Below are 21,304 nucleotides of genomic sequence, written 5' to 3'. Positions count from 1 at the left end.
CTAATGTAGTTTAAGAGGCTGTGATATGACAGATGAAGTTTGTTCTGATGTGACTTCAGCTCTGAAATCAAACCGGTCACACCTGAGAGAGCTGGACCTGAGCTGGAATAAACTAGGAGACTCTGGAGTGAAAAACCTCAGTGATCTACTGATGAACCCACAATCCAAGCTGGAGAAACTACAGTTAGTATCATTATACTGTACAGCAATTACAGTGTGACTGAAGTTTATTTATTTGAAGATGTTGTGGTTTCAATCTTTTTGGGAAATCACTTCTCAGAGATCTTTGATGCCAGAAATATTAAAGTGAAAAGTGAAAGTGAAAGTGACACGTGACGGCCAAGTATGGTAACCCATACTTGGAATTTGACCTCTGCATTTAACCCATCCAAGTTAATGCACACACATTAGGAGCAGAGTAGTGAGTAGTTAACACACACACACTGCAAACGTGGATACACACACCCAGAGCAGCGGGCAGCCTTTGTGTGGCGCCCGGGGAGCGATTAGGGGTTAGGTGCCTTGCTCAAGGGCACCTCAGTCATTTCCCACCGGTTCTGGAATCGAACCAGCAACCTTTGGGTTACCAGTCCAACTCCCTAACCACTAGTCCTTGACTGCCCATAGTCCTTGACTGCCCATGTTAGATATTAGACTTTATTTCACAAACAAAGCCTGAACGCCTCCTGCAGAAAGGCTCTCCAGCTCAGTGGCTTCTCACATACAGTATATTCCTACATCCCCTCCAAAAATGGTAATACATTCTATAGATATTTTGAGAAATATTTTGTACCATGTTGCATTACATATAATTCTCTGTTGCATCAACATTCTGGCCATTCAGGCTTCCAAAGTCAATCCCAAAGACACACACACAGAAAGGACATAATAGTGTACAAACATATAGCTAAATTACTTATTTTCTAAATAATAAAATCTTCTACATTGACAGCAAGGTTTATGTTTCATTGTTTATAGCAGTGCACTTTCTGGGTTTTCCCTATTGCTCACATTTTGATGTGTTTTTATCTAGTTAGTCATTGTTTAATTTCCAGCATTTGATACAATGTATTGATTGTGTACATGCAGAAATCGTACTCGGTTACTAAACGTAACCTCTGTTCTCTCTAGAGAGGGAACGAGTATTGCGTAAGTAGCTTACGCTGCGGGAAAGTCTCCTTTCTCGAGATACTGAAGCCAAAAAATGATCCTTAATTTTTAATAATCTTGTCAACGCAGTGCGGCAGCATGCAGCATGCAGATTTGTGGCGCGAGCACGGCGGGTTACGCAATACTCGTTCCCTCTCTAGAGAGAACAGAGGTTACGTTTAGTAACCGAGTATGTTCTCTTACGAGAGGTTCTCTCGTATTGCGTAAGTAGCTTATGCTGCGGGAACTCCCTTGTCAACGCCGTGCGCGTGCCCAGCATCCACTGAATGAGTCCCAGGGAGACCCCGGGGAAGGTGATAGCGGAGCCGGACGGCCAACAGAAGGCCTGCGCAGTACACAAGCACATACTATGGGGGCACGGAGCGGCACAGCCGGTCCGAACTAACACTTCCCTACGTAGTGCAGCTCAACCAGTAGAGCTAAATCACACAACGTAGCCCGCGCACAGACAGTGGGCTGGCTACGCGAGACTTAGACTGATAACACTTTCGCCTGCAAGGCGGGAACTTCCAGGTTGTAAAACCTAACAAATGTAGAGGGGGAGGCCCAGCCTGCCGCTGCACAAATGTCATGAATGAAATCCCGCTGGACCACGCCCACGATGAGGCCATGCCTCTGGTGGAGTGCGCTCGAATGCCCAGTGGGCATTGCAGGTCTTTAGACGCATAAGCAGCATCAATAGCGTCCACTATCCATCTGGACAGGGTGTGTATCGAGGCGGCGAGACCTTTGGTGCGCCCACCAATGAAACAAACAGCTGCTCTGAGCGCCTGAAGGCGGCAGAGCGCGAAATATAGTTTCTCAACGCCCTGACTGGGCAAAGGAGATTACTGTCTCCCTCGCTGCCAGAATCGGCAGGGCTGAGAGAGAAATGACCTGCGCTCTGAAGGGAGTGCCCAAAATTTTGGGAACATACCCATGCCTTGAGTCATTGGGTCCGAACTCGAGGCACGCGGCGTTAGTAGATAACGCGTGAAGGTCTCCCACTCGTTTGACTGAAGACAGCGCTATCAGAAAAACGGTTTTGAGCGTGAGGTATTTCATATCCACAGTTTCCACGGGTTCAAAGGGATGTGCTTTCAGGGCTTCCAAGACCAGTGAAAGATCCCACATAGGAACCGAGGGGGTTCGCGGGGGGTTCATCCTCCTAGCTCCTCTAAGGAAGCGGATGACGAACTCGTTCCTTCCTAATGCGCAGCCCAGCTCTGAGACAGAGAACGCTGAAATGGCCGCGACATAAACTTTGAGCATGGAGGGGGACCTGCCCGCGTCCAGTAGCTCTTGAAGGAAGCACAATACTTGCGATACCCCACATGTCTGTGGATTGAGCCCCTTGGCAGTGCACCATCTGTTAAATACCGACCATTTAGACGTGTAGAGCCGCCTCGTAGAGGGAGCTCTGGATTGTATGATCGTGTTCATGACCCCTTCTGGCAGATCAGCATGTATGCCGATTGTATCAGTTCCGGGAACCAAGCTTGGTTCTCCCAGTACGGGGCTATGAGGAGCACTGTGTGGCGCGCATCCCTGACTCTCTTGATGACCTGAGGCAGCAGAGAGATCGGGGGGAATCGGTGATCTGACACCGCCCTGGCGATTCACATAGGCCACCACCGATGTATTGTCCGTGCGGACTAGAACATGGTGACCATGGAGGAATGGGAGGAAGTGTTTGAGCGTTTTCTCGACCGCGAGCATCTCTAGACAGTTTATGTGAAGGAGATTCTCCTGGTCTGACCAGCGGCCACAGACCGGTCTGCCTTCAAAGAGCGCTCCCCAACCTAGGTTGGAAGCGTCTGTCGAGACAACTTTCCGGTGTGAGATCACCCCCATAATCACTCCTGTGTGATACCATTCGGCTGCTAGCCAGGGCTGCAGGGCTGAAACGCAGCCCTGAGTCACTCTGATCAGCGAGCCGCCGGCCGCCCAGGCTCAATGGGGCACGCGCGCTCTCAGCCAGCGTTGAAGCGGGCGCATGCGCAGTAAGCCCAGCTGAAGCACTGCCGCAGCTGAGGCCATATGCCCCAGGATATGCTGGAAAGCATTCAGCGGAACCCGGCTGCCGTTTTTGAAGGATGCGGCGAGGAGACGGATGCGGCACGCGCGCTGCTCCGACAATCTGGCCGTCATAGCCACCGAGTCCAGTTCTATTCCAAGAAGGAAATTGACTGACGGGGCGAGAGCGAGCTCTTGGTCCAGTTGACCGAGAGCCCCAGACCCTCCAGATGGCTGAAAAGCGCTGTTCTGTGAGACACAAGCTCTGTCTCTGACTGCGCTAGAACAAGGCAATCGTCCAGATAGTTCAGTATTCGCATTCCCTGTCTTCTCAGGGGAGCGAGAGCCGTGCTAAAGACAGGCCGAACGGCAGGACTGTGTATTGATATACTCGACCGTCGAAGGCGAAACTCAAGAATGGCCTGTGACGGGGAGTTATCTGGATCTGGAAATACGCGTCTTTCAGATTGAGAGAGATAAACCAGTCTCCTGGGCGGATCTGCGCAAGGATCTGTCTGGTTGTAATCATCTTGAACGGCCGTCTCATGAGGGCCTTGTTCAGATGTCTCAGATCTAAAATAGGTCTTAACGCTCCGTCCTTCTTGGGAACAAGGAAGTAACGGCTGTAAAAGCCTGACTCGCTCTGGGAAGGATGAACCTGTTCTATGGCCCCTATGCGCCGCAGCTTCGCTATTTCTGCTCGAAGCAGGTGCGCTGCTTCTAAACCCACTTTCGTCTCCGTCTGCACTAGAAAGCGCGGGGGGGCGACGAGTGAATTGAAGCAAATAGCCGTGTTTATAGTGTTCAACACCCATTCTGACGTGCCCTGAATAGCTTCCCATGCTTTTGCACGCATAGCTAGGGGTCGAATGGTCTCTGGCACCTTCGGCTAGAGCCGGAATGTTTGTGAGCTTTAGAGAATCTGCAACCCGGGGTAACTGAGTGGCAGAGCGAGCAGCGGGTAGGTGTGAGCACAGAGTTGTGGGCACATTTCCTACACTTAGTACTCAAGCGGCGTGTGTCCGCTTTAAGAGAGTGCGCTCTGTGAGCGTTACCGGGGAGACCGTGTTTGTGTGTAGCAGTGAGCACGTGGGAGTGGGCACATTTTCTACACTTATAACACCATCGGCGTTATAGGAAACTGATAGAGCGAGATGCTTTGATGGCTCATATGTTTAGACGCTCATAAATACTCAAGCACCATCCTGAGAGCGGGAGGGCGCGAGATGCGGGTTCGGTTTCTGTATGTAAGAAAGCTGTCCGCGAGCTCGGAGAAGCCAGCAGAAAAAAATATTTATCTGCCGCCAGAGCCGTATTCGAACACGGGTCTCCCGCGTGGAAGCCTAATGTTCTGCCACTGAGCCACAGGAGCACACAAAAGCTTTTAGTTAGTGCGAGCATATGACCGAGCGTCGTGTTTCGTTTCGGCGTTTGTTTGCAGGCGCGCGCGTGTATTAAAACAGGCTCGTTACTGCAGTATTAGTATTTCCAGCCGTCTGAACTTAGAGGGGACTGAGAAATATGCGAGGATTGGAGGTAGTCCGGCCTAGGCGGGACAAAAACACTCTCTCTTCCTCTTTTCGCCGGTGCTCGTGACGTCCGCTCTGATATCCCTTGAGAACGGCGCAGTTGCGCGGCTCGAACAAAGGGAGAGAGAGCGGGAAGATGTCATCATGTGCTGTGACATCGTATGTTTGCAGGCGTGCGTGTATTAAACAGGCTCGTTTACTGCAATATTGATATTTCTAGTCGCCTGAGCTTAGGAGGGGACTGAGAAATGTGTGAGAAACGGAGGTGGCCAGTGAGTGACGCGCGCGACCGAGACGCGGGGTAGCTTTCTTATAACGTAAAGGAAGCCAGCCCGTGACCGTCTACTTCTGACATCCCTTGTGAGCTGCGCGTTTGCGCGGCTCGAACAGAGGGGGAGAGCGCAGGAAGGGGCGTGCATCGTCCGGGGGGTAGCTTTCTTGTAACGTAAAGGAAGCTATAGCCCGAGACCGTCCGTTTCTGACATCCCTTGTGAGTGGCGCCGTTTGCGCGGCTTGACAGAGGGGAGTAAGCAGCTGTCTATGAAAGCAGCGCTGTCTGCTTCATCCCCTGAGGCGACGGCAGTGCGGGCAAAGCCGGCCGCTGCGCGTCGGGAGGTGGGGGGGAGAAGGATATAGGGAGGCTCGCGGGAGGGGCTCCGGCGAGCGCTCAGCTGTCATCGAAGCCCAGGCAGAGAGCGCAGATCACATGGCGGTCTCCGTCGCTGAGCGTGGCTCTGCACGAGCCACAGGATGAGCGAGGCATTTGAAACAACGCCTCGCGCTCTTTTAGATGCAAAGTGTGTCGTGGGGCGAACACACAAACACACACAACACAGAGCAAGAAAGGATATATTCGCCGGATAGCGAAGCAGGCAGGGAAAGCTGAAGGCGGCAAAGGCGGCCGGCTTCCTCAGTCTGAGATCCTCGGCGTGCTGGTCGCTTGATTCGACGGTGGCTTCCTCAGAGTCCAGCGATGCGGAGAGCTTCGCTGAAGAGACAGAAATCAGTGAAGCAGCCTCTGAGCCCTGCTTATATACGCTAGGCCACACCCCAAATGACGGGCTGTGACGCATTAAGCGCGCCAAGCGCGCTCATTGGTCGTGACGTCACGCCAAGGGCTCAGCGATAGGCTGCTGCAGTTGCCGCAGGGCAGCCAATGGGCACGCGAGTCGCCTGCCCTAGGTCTGCATGCTGCCGCACTGCATTGACAAGATTATTAAAAATTAAGGATAATTTTTGGGCTTCAGTATCTCGAGAAAGGAGACTTTCCCGCAGCGTAAGCTACTTACGCAATACGAGAGAACCTCTCGTAAGAGAACTGCCTTTTCAACAGAGAATAAAGAAGAGAGACGTCAAATAAATAGTTAAAAATGAAAGAGAAGAAACAGTGTGTTCCAGCACACAGAACTAGTGTGACTGGGTTTCAGAACAGACTATTGGAAACTAAATGCTGCTGTAGCTCTTCAATAAGATGATCATCATAGATGTGAACTAGTGTTATTTCTCTGTCTTCAGTCTGAGTGTATGCAGTATTACAGAGAAACAGAGTCTCATCCTGACTTCAGCTCTGAAATCAAACCTATCACACCTGAGAGAGCTGGACCTGAGCGGGAATAAACTAGGAAACACAGGAGTGAAGCACTTATGTGCCGTACTGAAGGATTCACACTGTAAACTGGAGAGATTGAGGTCAGTCACATTCACACACAAGAATCAAAATGCTTAAAATCACTTAAAAAGTTTAAACTAAAACACTTTATACTCAATATCTGACAGTGAGTCTGAGTTCACATTATATTTCTGCAAACATGTTCACCTTAGTATTTTGTGATTTGGTGAAATAAAGATAAAGATCTCTCTTCCTCTGCTTTATTTGCTGATGAAGATGATGTGACTTTATAGATTAAAGAGTTTTCTTTTCTTCTGTCTTATTTTCTGCTCTCTCTCTGCTAATGTAGTTTAGGCTGGTGTGATATGACAGATGAAGGTTGTTCTGATGTGACTTCAGCTCTGAAATCAAACCCGTCACACCTGAGAGAGCTGGACCTGAGCGGGAATAAACTAGGAGACTCTGGAGTGAAAAACCTCAGTGATCTACTGATGAACTCACAATTCAAGCTGGAGAAACTACAGTTAGTATCATTATACTGTACAGCGATTACAGTGTGACTGAAGTTTATTTATTTGAAGACAGCAGGGCTTATGTTTCATTGTTTATAGCAGTGCACTTTCTGGGTTTTCCCTATTGCTCACATTTGTATGTGTTTTTATCTTGTTAGTAATTGTTTAAAGGGGACCTATTATGCAAAATTCACTTTTGCATGCTGTTTGGACATAAATGTGTGTTGGCAGTGTGTGTACACAACCACCCAATAGTGATAAAAATCCACTCACTCCTTTTTTATTAATCCCCATAAATCATCAGCAGTGTCTCCCAACGCCCTGTTTTCAGAATGCGGCTTTAGTGATGTCACTAAAGCCACAGGCCCCGCCCACGAGTGTTGACAGACACTGCCGTTTCAACATAGACCCGCCCTGATCGAGTTCACAGCGAGTTGTACACATCTGCCATTGCTGCACTGACGAGAATGTCTCCCAAGCATTGTAGGTGTTGTGTGGCTGGATGTATTAATCCACATAGCTCTCTCTATTTACTCTTTTTTTGTTTTCAAAGAAAATGCTCCCTCAACTCTACCGAAATTCGTTTATGTACTTACGCACTTCTTATTAGAGTTGGGGTACTCGAACTCGGACTCGAGTCCAATTTTGAATGAATTCGAACTTGTCATGCACTCAGGTGAATTTGTACTCGGACTTGACACGGACTCTGACATTTTAGACTCGGAAAATTTGCAGAGTACAGTCGAGTCCGGGCACTGGAGGACACAATATTTTATTATTCAAAAACGAAACGAAGCTAACGTCACTTACATTGTGTTGTTTCAGCGTTGAGCATTATAGCCAATCACGCGCATAAACGCAGTAGCAAATCAGAGGCATTTTATGGTGCGTTCACTCCGGACGCGAATAGCGCGTCAGGCGCAAGTGATTGCAATGTTAAGTCAATGCAAAGACGCATTACGCGCGTAAAAATTCCTGCGCCGCGAATGGGGCGTAGAGCGCGGCGCGGTAGACGCCTCATTCGCGCGTCAAGTTCGCACGAATTGAGCGTCTGGCGCGTTACGCGTGAATGATTTTATTAGTGCTTTTTGTGCATTCACGCGTTTGACGCGAATTCGTGTCTGCCGCCCGAGTTGAAAAATCTGAACTTCTGCGTCAATTCGCGCCGCGTTAACCAATCAGGAGCCTGCTTGCTGCTGTCACGTGGTGAAGTGACAGTTTATAATGTTATTTTATGTTTGGCCTCAATAAATTATTTTGTAATATGACTAAAATGCACAACAAAGCAAATAAAAACATAAAACTCGATTTCAATATATGAGAGATACTCATTTTGTATTGAATGCTATTTATTCCATATCTATTCTAGATTACGATAATAAATACGATATTAACATGTAAAAGAAAATAAGAAAAATGTACACATCATCACCATCTTCTTGCTCAAACGTTTACCCCTGGCTCTTAATGCATCGTGTTGCATATTCTTGAGCATTACCTTGCAGATTCTGAATAATGTGACCAATCATAATGCAGATATCCACCATTTGTGTCTGACAAACAATCCAAACCAAAACCAAAAGGTGTGTATTGACATAATTTTGCATTTCTAATGTTCATTCGTGTTTAAATCGTGCTATAACTAAAATAGATGATCAGTTCACATGCTGCTTGAACTAAGGCGCTATACAGTAAAGCGCCACAAAATGGTATTGTTTGAATTTCACAAAAATTACTAAATTTTAAAGCTGAGACTTTATTTTATACCAAAAGGAACCTGCTCTGTCTTGTTTGTTGGTGCATTGTCAGTGTCCTCTTTCCTCCGCAATATATTTTTCACTGTGTGAGAACATGATGTGTGGAGTGAGAGCAGAATGGCTTGTCAGACGTAGCAACAGTAACTAAGAGGGGCGGGTCTTTGTGAAAGGTCAATTTCAAATCATTGAAATTTTTGTGGACTCGGCTGGACTCGACTCGGACTCATGTCCAACTCGGGCCCATTTGGACTCGGACTTGGACTTGGACTTGATTGGTAAGGACTTGGACTTGACTTGGACTTGACAAAGGTGGACTCGGACCCAACACTACTTCTTATACTGTGTTTACTCAGCTCTTACGGTGATTTTCTGGAGTAAAACTGACGCTTCATCTTTTGTGTGATGTACAATAAACTTTATTAAACTCATCAGTATATTTTTGATCATCATTCGGAATGGTCACACATGGTCCGAAACAGCAGACTTGTAGGCTATTAGTTGTGGATACATACAAGCAGATAACAACTAATAACCGTAATTAAACTACTAAACTATAAACTGTTCCATCTGCATACAACACTCTGACTCTGTAGGCATTATTGTCCGACTCTGGGTCGAAATGAACACCGTTACTGAGAGTTTCTGCTATTATCATCATTCCGTGAGATGAAATTGTCCTGAGACTGAGAGACTGAGCGTGAGCTCGTGAGGCTCCGCCCCCTGTGCCGTGCAGCAGCAGCTCATTTGCATTTAAAGGGCACACACTAAAACAGCGCATTTTTCTGAGCACCAAAAAGTGACAATTTAAATATGCTGTAAAAAATGATCTGTTGGGTATTTTGAGCTAAAACTTCACATACACACTCTGGGGACATCAGAGACATATTTGACATCTTGTGAAAAGGGGCATAATAGGTCCACTTTAATTTCCAGCATTTGATACAGTGTACTGATTGTGTACATGAAATCTGCCTTTTCAACAGAGAATAAAGAAGAGAGACGTCAAATAAATAATTAAAAATGAAAGAGAAGAAACAGTGTCTTCCAGCACACAGAACTAGTGTGACTGGGTTTTAAAACAGACTATTGGAAACTAAATGCTGCTGTAGCTCTTCAATAAGATGATCATCATAGATGTGAACTATTGTTATTTCTCTGTCTTCAGTCTGAGTGGATGCAGTATTACAGAGAAACAGAGTCTCATCCTGACTTCAGCTCTGAAATCAAACCCATCACACCTGAGAGAGCTGGACCTGAGAGGGAATAAACTAGGAAACACAGGAGTGAAGCACTTATGTGCCGTACTGAAGGATTCACACTGTAAACTGGAGAGATTGAGGTCAGTCACATTCACATACAAGAATCAAAATGCTTAAAATCACTTCAACAGTTTAAACTAAAACACTTTATACTCAATATCTCACAATGAGTCTGAGTTCACATTATATTTGTGTAAAATTCTTTACATTCATGATTTGTTTGTAAGATAATCTCTCTTCCTCTGTTTGTGTCTTTCTAGTCTAACTGACTGTGGCATTACAGATGTTTCTTCTTTAACTCAGTCTTTGACTAACTCAAAAGCACTGCAATTTTTAAAAGAGCTTGATCTGAGAGTCAATAAGATAGGAGACTCAAAGCAGCGGCTCAGAGACGTGATACGAGACTCAAACTGTGACCTGAGGTGAGGAAACATCACTTTGAGATATTAAAGAGATCTTCATTTACCTCTGATATGTGAACAAACCTTTCAAACGTTCGTGAAAGGAAATTATCATAAAGCTTTATTGCAACAAAGGGTTTGTGTGAGAACAAAATGTGAAGTTATTGAAATGTTTAACACAAAGGAGGAAAGAGAACAAAAGCTCACTGTCACAGCTTTATACATCAACACCTGCTTTATGAACTGTGTCAGTAGAAGTGAATCATTTCAGTGTGAAAACAGACTTGGTCAGATTGTAGGAAAACGCTGCACTCCTGCTAAAATCAGTGCAGTTCCAGCTTCAGCTCACAGCGTCCAGCTCACATGAGAAATGTCTCTGTCTCTAGTGTGTTTTTACTGTGACAAGCAACACGTCACACTACTTTACTTTACTTTACTCTCAGTGATTTACTAAGAGCCTACAAACATGTTTAAAGACCATGTTGCAGGTTTTTTTTTTTTTTTTTTTTTTTTATGAAAATACCATATGAAAAGTAAATGCAGGATTAAAAATTGTTTTGCAAGACATAAGGGCACAAATTTAATAGAAAACGTGACAGGTTTTCTTGACCGTGTTGAAAAAAACGCTTTTTTTCACCATCGTGTCATATGACGTCACATGAGGGAGTCGTTTGCCGGCTCTGCATTCGCTCAGTGCGGAGTAGGTTGGTATTCAGTTGGAGCGGTCATGATTCAGTGTGTTTTCGGTGCTTATTGTATTTCAATTAATCATCGTCGTGGTAAATGATTGTGAATTATGGACTGTCAGGACATCGAGTCCACAGGTTTCCGAATAAGAAAAAGGACGGTGCGATCTTCTGTGCCTGTGTGCGTTTTGTGCCGGGTAAGAGACGGGACTTCACTTCTGCTTCTGCTTTTGCTTTGAATAACGCGGTAGTGTGTAGCGTTCACTATAGACCGGATGATTATAATCCCGGCGATATGTGCACACTGTCCCGGCTCATTCATCGGGTCGCCCGGTGGCGGTCCGCCGTCAGCATGTGGTTCGGCCGCCAGCGGGAAACATGACGCTCACGGATCCGTCAGAGATCACTTATTGTACATCTGTTTTACAAAATGTGCTTTGTCTTAATTTAATTCATTAACATATCCTACATAAACTTGTAATGTAATGCATTTATGTGTTTGTTATTAGTCTGCAGCCGACACATATTATTATTATTATTATTATAAATATAATATATTATGTTCTATAATTCATTTTCAATCTGTACAAACCGACTGTAATGTTTGTGTTGGCTGTTTCTACATATAAAGCTTTTATACAGTAAGACAGTTGTGATTGTGATCATTTTTTGTATTCATCGTCACCAAATGGGTCAATTCAAAGGCTTTATAAAGTCCCTCTTCCTCTGGAAACTGTCTCCTAATGGCTGACACACACAACACATGCAGGTAAGGGTCTAAGTACTAGCTTTGCTATTGCCTGATACATGATGATAATAATCTGTACAGTATTGTGATCTGAGCATAGTGTTGTACATATCGTCGGCTAACGTGAATACATCTATAAGCTAACACTGTTCTCTCGTCCTGTTCTCCTCACACCACAACTCACCGTTGTTCTGTCTAACCCTGGCCTGTCCTGCTCACTTGGCTTTATATCAGGCTCATAATTATATGATATCATCATATATGAATTATCATACGAGTAAACATTTAGGCTACAATTCCCCCAGCTTTCTGAGCTGTCATTGCGATCCATTGCTTTCCTATTGTTTACTTTGACCGCTCTCCCTCATGTTACGTCACTTCCGGTTCGGCGGTTTTCAAATGCGGAAGTAAAATTTTCTCACAAAAACGACTCCAGAAGCCTAAATAGCGTTTTATAAGTATATGTTTATATTTAAATCTAGTTCCTACATTATTTTTCTATACATTGGCTTACTGGGTACTCTATCCTGCAACATGGGCTTTAAACTAGAGGACAAACAGTGTTGCAAGTTGGTGAATAAGGACGCTACACAAACAGTAGGTTAAGATCCATGTATTGATATGCATTGCAGAACTCACATGCACCCGTAGCACAATACTGCAGACTTCCTGTTACATGTTAACATACACAACTTTTCCACAAGGTGGAGCTGCTGCCTAAGCAGTACAACAGGATACCCTGTAACATCTCCCTTCCTGTAGTAAGATATCCAAACATTAAATGGCATTGCCAATAAACCTGAACTTCATTAAACTCCACCTGTTAACTCTGCAAAGAACGCCCGACTTATTAACAAGCTATTAACATGAACAGAAAAACCCTAAGTTACCTAACACAGTTGTTGGGACACAAATACTGATATGACGGCTGTTAGCAGTGTTCTTCTTTTCAAGTGTTCACTTTCCTTGTTCAGTTTGCCCCACTTAAAGGTTCAACCTATCCCGAGGCTTAATTAGCCTGCCACTCCGTGAGTATGCCTGGCCCTGCTCCGCTCGGTGTGGCGTGCAACTGGTTTGTGATGAATGGGGTGCCCCTTTTCTCCACCTGCCAGTTCTGTCCCCAGGGAGTGGTTTCATCCTGATGGGCTGGCCGGTGTTAAGCTCAGGTAAATCTTTGGCTGATCTGTCATAGCTCAGTTTCGCCATCTGAACAGGTCCATGCTCACTATCTGCCAGGGACGTGTGGGTAGTGGGTGTGGCATCATGGTCTCTTTCTGTTGTTCATGTGCGTACTCATTGCACACAGAGCATTGTTGCACAAAGTCTTTGATTTTCCCCCTGCATGTTGGGCCAGAATAGAGTGTCACGAGCTTTCCTGTAGCAAGCCTCTCCCCCTATGTGGCTGTAGTGGATCCGTCTCAGCATTTCCGGTCGCAAAGTTTTAGGAATAATAACACGCTGGCTTCTGAAGAGTACGCCGTCTTGCACGCTGATTTCGTCTCTGATGGCCCAGTACCCTCTAATCATTATGGGCGTCTCCTCTCTGCAGTCTGGCCATCCTTCAAGCACGACAGTCTTGAGCATCTGAAGGCACTCATCCTTCTCTGTGTGTTGTCGGATTTGTGTGAGGCGTTGGCTCGTGACGTTCAGATAGTCTGTCTGCTGAATTGCTGCGGTGTCGCGCTGTTCCTGCTGCAGACCATTTCCCGCCTGTACTGCATGTCTGTGCTCTGTGGTGGGGTAGCAGCTCTGCTGAGCGTGTCACTGATGTACATTTCCGGGCCTGGTTTGTACACCACTTTGAGGCAGTAGTTCTGAAGCGTAAGGAGCATGCTCTGGAGGCGCTTTGGTGCACTGAGGAGGGGCTTAATGAAGATGGACACCAACGGGCGGTGATCTGTCTCTGCTGTAACATCACCTCTCCCATACAGGTAGTAGTGAAATCGCTGACATGCAAACACAATGTTCAGGCATTCTTTTTCTATTTGAGCATAATTTTGCTCTGTTTGGGACAATGCACGGGATGCAAATGCAACTGGCTGTCCTTCCTGCAGCAAGCAGCAGCCCAGGCCTTTCTGGCTAGAGTCGCTCTGTATAGTGACCGGCCTGTTAATGTCATAATACCTCAAAACAGGTACAGCTGTAATTAGCGTCTTGATCTCCTTCATGGCCGTGTCATGCTTTGGCAGCCAGTGCCACTGTACATCTTTATCCAACAGCCTCCTCAGTGGTTCACAAACCTCTGATAAACGCGGCATGAACTTGGATAGGTAGTTCACAAACCCCACAAAACGCTGCACACCTTTAGTGTCTGTGGGGTTGGGCATGTCCAGAACTGCTCTGACCTTGTCAGGGTCAGCTTTGAGGCCCCCGGCCGAGAGGATGTGGCCGTGAAAGCAGACTTCCTTAACTCGAAATTGCAGCTTCTTCAGACTCAGCCTCAATTTTACTTCCTTGCATCTGTCCATCAGTGCGGTGAGGTTTGCATCATGGTCTCGAATGGCTTCCTCCTCTGTGTCGCCACAGCCCACAATTAAGATGTCGTCAGCAGTGTTGGGAACGTTACTTTAAAAAAGTAATTAGTTATAGTTACTCACTACTTGTTCCAAAAAGTAACTGAGTTAGTAACTGAATTACTCTATAATAAAAGTAACTCGTTACCAGGGAAAGTAACTATTTGCGTTACTGTAAAAAAAAAAAGTTGCTATATGTCAAAGAATTTGGATTTTTTAAGCAGTTTTCACAAGTCAGTTGAAATGAGTAGAACAGACAGGTGTTTAACTTTAGATATTTATTGCACGTCGACAGACAGCAAGAGGTTTATCCTGCACTTCAAGCATTCTTTGTAAGAAAAGTAAACAGTTACACCATATAAAGTGCATTTAACTCTGCAAATTAAATCAACCTCTCTCAACTTTTTATTTAAAAGTTTTATTAATAAAGTAAAGGCATTGAACCAGTTTATTTGTAGTGCACTGACTGTGCACATTATATAAGATTAATATATTTGTTTTCCTTAAAATTTTAATTAGCAGTAACTTAAACACTTTGCAGTTTGAATGTCCTGTATAAACAAAATTACGGATTATGTTTTTGTTTCCACTGTTCGATCGCGTCCGCGCCTCACACACACACACACACACACACACACACACACACACACACACACACGCACACAAATGTAAACACAAATCGCGCCTCTCTCTCTCTCTCTCTCTCTCTCTCACACACACACACACACACACACACAAATGTAACCACTTTGCAACTTTTCAATCGCGCCCGCGAGTCTCTCTCTCTCTTTCGGTTCAATACGAATACATGTACCGTTCCACTCCTAGTTCTAGCCTTTGACCTCAATGAATTTGAAGTAGTGCTTATATCTTCACCTTGAAAATGCCAACTTTTCATCAGATTGCTCCTGACCATAGACTGCTACTGACTCGCCATCTCTGCTGCTTCATCGAATCTCTGTTTAGCTGGTGTGTGTGTGTGTGTGTGTGTGTGTGGCGCGTGTGCTGGCGTGTGTGTACAAACACTGGCTCTGATTGGCTACCATGAAACACATGACCCTGCCATAGCCAATCATAATCGCTTACCTCGTTATTAACCCACCTCCTCACTCGCTGTGCGAGCCAGGGGTGCGTTCGGATTACACAGTTTATTCAATCAATGCATAGTAACGCACCGCATTTAACGTCCAGTAATGGTAACGGCGTTGTAACAACGAGAAAAGTAATTAGTTAGATTACCCCGTTACTGAAAAAATAACGTTGTTACCTAACGCCGTTCTTTTAAACGGCGTTATTCCAAACACTGGTCGTCAGCTATAGGCTCAATTCATTTCAAGCCCACCAGGAGCTCGTGCTGCTTCCTCTGATACAACTCTGGCGCAACCGACACACCGAAAGGGAGTTTCAGCCAGCGTTTCCTGCCCCACGGCGTCCAAAATGTAGTCATCAGGCTGCTCTCCTCATCCAGGCGGCACTGTAGAAACGCATCCCGTGCGTCCACCAGCGTGAAGATACGTGCTTTTGGCAGTTTGTACAGCACATCATCTAAGGTGGGCATAAGGTAATGGGACCGCTTGAGAGCTCGGTTCAGGGGTCTGGGGTCAATACAGAGCCTAAGTTTATCTGGCTTCTTCACTATGACCAGATTACTTATCCAGTCAGTGGGTTGTGTGACTGTGACTAAGTGCCCATCCCTTTCATACTGGTCCAACTGCGCTTTAACGGCTGCTTTGAGGGCCACTGGTACGTTTCTGGGAGCGCACTGCACAGGGGCCACAGTGCTGTCCAGCTCAAAGTGAAGGTCGCCAGGCAGAGAGTCAATGGGGCCGTTGAAGACATCATGGTACGTGCTGATTAAGCTCTCTTTAGTCAGCATGCTCAACTTGATGTGCTCTACACTATTCAGCTCCTCTGGAATAGTGAAGCGTATCAGACCGAGATCCTCGCAAGTGGAACCCGAAAGCAGTGGCCTCTGGTCGGATTTCACGATTTCAAAGTCAAGTTTGTGTCTCTTGCCTCTAATGATGCACTGAGTACTGAACAGGCCCATTGAGTTCATCCAAGCACTGTTGTAAAGTTTCAGTCTGGTGAGACTAGGCTGAAGAGCCGTCCTGGGTGATAGTCTCATTTTGTCCCTGATGCTCATCACGTTGCAGGTTGCTCCAGAGTCGAGCTGGCATCTCTGGGGCCCATTCTGCAGTGGGAGGTTGACGAACCACTTCTTACCCTGTGTGTTCACTGCTCCTATGCTCATTGCTGTGTAGATCTGGCCCAGATTGCCGCCATCATCATCTTGGTCCTCTTCAAAGGGGGCGTCCATAGTGTGCAACTGGCGTGTGTTTTGGCCTCTTTTCATGCACACTTTAGCAAAGTGATTGGGGGTGCCGCATGAGCGGCATGTTTTCCCAAAAGCGGGGCACTGGTCCCGCCCACGTCTGTGTTGAGTGCCACAGTACCTGCACTCGCCTGTCCCCAAATGGCCTGCTGGTATGCCGCCGTCGCTGCCCTTCTGCCACATTAAGGCTTTCCCCAGGCCTAGAGGTGTCTAGCGCCATAGTTTTCAACTTACTGTCCATAATCTCTGCAGCGCGGCAAATCTCAACCGCCATTGCCAATGTGAGGTCTTTTTCTCTAAGCAGGCGGCGTCTTGCGCCCTCATCAGTTATTCCAAGAACAAGCCTATCTCTTATAAGCTGGTCTCTTAAGGTTCCATATTCACATGTTGCTGCTTTTTCTCTCAGTCTTGTAACAAACGCATCAATAGTCTCACCCTCCGCTTGTCTAAGATTTCCAAAGACGTACCTCTCAAAGATGACATTTTTAGTGGGTGTAAAGTAGTCTTCAAGTGCTTCCAGTATGGCTTTTACGTCTTTCTGCTGGTCTTGTGTGAGACCCAGGTTGTGCTTGTATAAGTGTCGGCACTCACTGCCCATTAGAACACTGATTGTTTTCTCTTCTGTTCCACTTTACAGAGTTGATGAAGATCGATCACCAAACATCCCTGATAAAGATCAATCATCAAACTCTGATGGATGCGTTATATCGTAGTGAGAAATGATCATGAGAGGAGCAGAAACCATCAGGTGATCCACAGAAGAGTCTCACTACTGTCTATGAGCAGAAATAAATGTGAAAATGTGTTTCATACAGGTGGAAGAGACTCAGGGCCCTATTTTAACGATCTGAAAAGCAAGTGTCAAGCGCAAAGAGCAAGTAACTTTGTGGGCGGGTCTTGGGCGCTGTTGCTATTTTCCCGGCGGGATAAATTACTTATTAATTTAAATGATAAATTAGCTTTATTATTCATAGGTGTGGTTTGGGCGTAACACGAAATAAACCAATCAGAGCGACATCTCACATTCCCTTTAAGTGTCACAGTGTCTGGTTGTGTTTCCCCGGGTACCCACTAGATGTCCTCCTTACCCCCACGGTGTCTTGCACTAGGAACTTCATCTCCCACAATTCTGTCTGTGAATTGCACCCAGGTGTCTGTATTTTGTCATCACCAGCTGTCTCTTGTTATCCCCTTGTCATTCATGTATATAAGCCCTGTTTGTCTTGTGTTCTTTGTGTATCAATGTTTAACGTCACACCGCGTCTGTTGCCCGAGTTTTTCCCTGCCTTGTCTGTTTCTTGTTTTTGTGATTTGCCTACCTGGATTCTGACCTTTGCCTGTTTTTGGATTTCGCTTTTTGGATTACCCTTTTTATAATAAACACCTCACTTGCTGCACTTTGGATCCTGTGCTCATTCTCTTTGGCGGTCGTGACATTAAGAGCAGGTGCGCTTGTTCTAAAGCGGATTCCTATTATAACGGCGGATTTGTCAGGCGCACGACAGGAGCGGTTCACAGCCGAGGAGACCGACGTTCTCGTCAGGGACGTTGGGGATGGAGAAACACACCCAAATTAACTTCGGTTAAACAGGCATATGATAATTTGGGTAAATGTGTAAGCTAGATGTATGCTTTTTATAATAAAATGTCTATCTATCTATCTATCGTAATAATGTATGATTTGCAAAAATGATAACTGCTGCGTCTGTGTGTAGATGAGAGAATCAAAGTGTATGCGCGTTATGCACACGCTACACTGATTAAGGCCAAGCATGCGCCCTTAAAATAGCATATGAATAACATGCGCAACGCGCCACTGACTTTAAACTGTTTTTTTCCGGTCAGTGGCGCAATTTTTTCTAAACCTGTAAAATAGCATGAGGGAACGTTTGCGCTGGAACACGCCTCCTCTTTGCGCTGAACCGCCCCGGGGAGCGCAAGTGTATTTCTTAGTTAACCGACGTGCATCTGTGGAGGGAAAAGTCTGCTTTGTGCGGGTGCAAAATAGGAATGATACATGCGTCGGTGTACAAAGTCAATTGCGCTGGGTGCAAGATAGGGCCCTCAGACTTCACAATTAAATAAAGCAGCGTGTGTGTTAGCATGCGTATTAGAAACATGTGATATTGAATGATTAATGTTGGTTTATTATTCAGCCAAATGATGGTTTAGTTGTAATTAAAGGTGGAACAGAGGAAGAAGCTCAGATGAGTGTCAGCAGAAATCTTCAGTATCAGGCCTGCAAATATAATAATGTTAGTCTGCGGCCTTCGAAGGATGATGATGGTGATGGATGAGTGCACAGCTGAACATAATTAGTGTCCGGAACAACAGATGAATGACTTAAAGGCGGGCATAGGCTACACTGTGCAATTTTCGTCCGATTTTGAGCCGATCTCTGACTTGTGTGACTCTTTTTCTTTTTCGTGTCGGGCCGATTTTCAGCTTTGTCGTGCGTCGTTTGTCGTGCAGTATTATCGTGCACCGGTTGTTGAAGGGTCCCGCAGGTTGTGCCGATAGACGATGATCAAAGATGATCAGCTCGGCCTTATCAAGAGGATTTGACATTTCATGTATTAAATTATTATTATTATTACTACTTTTATTATCAAATTAATATTACAATTAATTTGGCCCGCAATAATTTAAGCCTATAGCGCATCACCCCATAACCGACGAGCTGCGAGGAAAAATTAAATATTTCTTAGATTAGCTTTTCCTCATTTCAAAAACAACTTGTTTTACATGAAATACTTCTCATCTCATTTCTTCACTACTTATGGGCCACAAGAGAAATACTAAGAAGAGAAATGAAGACAGTTATACTGTTATCAGCCCGTTATCAGTTCTGTTGAGTAGATTCAGCTCATCGTCTGAGAGAATATACAGTATGTACTGTTAATGCAGTGTCAGATGTTTTTACTTTCACTTCTGTAGTGAATAATTGACTGGAGTTTGAGACTTCTTCACTGGCATAACTCTAGAGCAAAGTCTGCACTTGCTTGTGTGATATCCACTGGCTCGACTTCATGCTTTAAAATGGAAATATTTCCAATATTGTAAAAAAAAAATCTTTAAAATGATGGACAGAGATTTAGATTTTGCACACTTCATTTCCCTTGATAAAATCAAGTAAATTATTAAATAAATAAGTAAATAAGTTCCCCGAGGAGGGCCTCGGACTAGCGGGTTGCCGTTGATTTGCACTAAAACTGATCCAGAAACTCCTCTAAATGCTCCTCGAGGGAGTGTTCCCCTGATCAATGCACATTTCATAATTACATTTATTAGTTAAATAAATCTTATTGTTTAAGCAGATGTTAATACTGGCTTATTGGAAATTGACAATATTCAGTTTGGGGAATAACACATGTTAACTTGTAGACTATTTTCCACTGACTTATAGATCTTTTATAACATTTTAATCTCAATAAAGATCAATCATAAAATGATTGTATGAATGTTGAGTCTAGAATGGTTTTAGACTTTTATAGATGAAAAAGATTAGATGTTCCAGTTTTATTGGTTTATTTTTATGACTCTGTATTCCTCTACTGTAAATAAGAAAATCTTGTAATGCCTGTGACAGACTGTGATTTCAGCAATCCTATAAGATCATTATAAATCACACTGTACGACATGGATCTAATAAACTTGGGTACGACATGTATGTAGACTGTACGATGATGACACCTATTGAATCGTAGGCTACGACACAAGTTAAAGAAGAATAAAACATCATCAGCATGTGTTAGTGGTGAACAAACGACGTAGGTCGTAGCAGCAAACACACTGTGAGATGATCATGCTGAATTTATGACTGTCAGAAAATGATTGCAGGCTAATTTGGTTGCGCGACTGTGAGAACGGCCTTCTTCTCACTTTTCTAGAGAAGCTGCTTCAGGAAGTTGGATATGGTGAAGATCTGGAAATCACAGCAAACATGAAGGTCATTGTGTCTAAATTGCAATTTAAATCACAAATGTAGATCTGTTGCATGTATACAAAAAAATTACTCTCCTAGCGTTCATAGAGAAACAAACACAATTATTGTATTGATCCAGTTTTTGGAGAAGATAACATATTAATTCCTAAAACATAAACAACTTCAAAACTCAACTTCTCCTAGCAGGTGTTTTATATGGAACAATGGTAATATCATTCATAATAAGATGTCATTGTACATGGAGAATGGGTTCGGCACAACATTTTAATTGTGAACCAGCTTATTGACAAGAATGGGCAATTATACACATAGCACAGAGTATGGAAATATGGAATATGGCACAGAGAATTATGTCGTATATAATTTGTCAAAAAGGCAAAGATCTCTGTGTGCTCAGTTGAGATCTGGTGTTTTACCTTTGACTGTTGAAACAGGACGATATGTTAATTTAGAAGAGGAAAAACAGATCTGTCCCATGTGTTGTTTGAATGATATAGAAAATGAGTTCCATTTTGTTTTCTATTGTCCATTTGATTGTGAACAGCGTGAATTATTATTATTATTATTTTGTAAGATAAAATCAGAGATTGATTTGGTAAATATGGATGATGCTCAAAGACTGAGATGGCTGTTATATACATATATAAGTGTATATGTTATATGTTAAATTTTTTTACATTACATTTACATTTATTCATTTAGCAGACGCTTTTATCCAAAGCGACTTACAAATGAGAACAATAGAAGCAGTTAAACTAACAGTAGGACAACAATATGCAAGTGCTATGACCCTTCTCAGTTTAATCCAACGCAGAACTTTTTTTCTTTTTTTTTTTTGGTTATA

The 21,304-nt window shown here is 44.5% G+C and overlaps 1 protein-coding gene across 1 annotated transcript in view; it reads left to right on the top strand.

Moving 5' to 3' along the window:
- The window catches only part of LOC311291334 (uncharacterized protein), a 168,276-nt gene extending 150,344 nt beyond the window's left edge, over window positions 1-17,932 (top strand). Inside the window, exons 22-27 of the mRNA XM_084410298.1 lie at window positions 10-183; window positions 6,210-6,383; window positions 6,653-6,826; window positions 9,738-9,911; window positions 10,092-10,253; window positions 17,152-17,932. Of these exons, the coding sequence (XP_084266424.1) occupies window positions 10-183; window positions 6,210-6,383; window positions 6,653-6,826; window positions 9,738-9,911; window positions 10,092-10,253; window positions 17,152-17,227 (934 nt within the window). The 3' untranslated portion in view covers window positions 17,228-17,932. The remainder of the gene's footprint in view (window positions 1-9; window positions 184-6,209; window positions 6,384-6,652; window positions 6,827-9,737; window positions 9,912-10,091; window positions 10,254-17,151) is intronic.
- Window positions 17,933-21,304: the final 3,372 nt, after the last annotated feature.

Source organism: Rutilus rutilus (assembly GCF_951802725.1).
Source record: "Rutilus rutilus genome assembly, chromosome: 6".
Classification (NCBI taxonomy): Eukaryota; Metazoa; Chordata; class Actinopteri; order Cypriniformes; family Leuciscidae; genus Rutilus; species Rutilus rutilus.
This window is presented reverse-complemented; position numbering and strand designations above follow the sequence as displayed.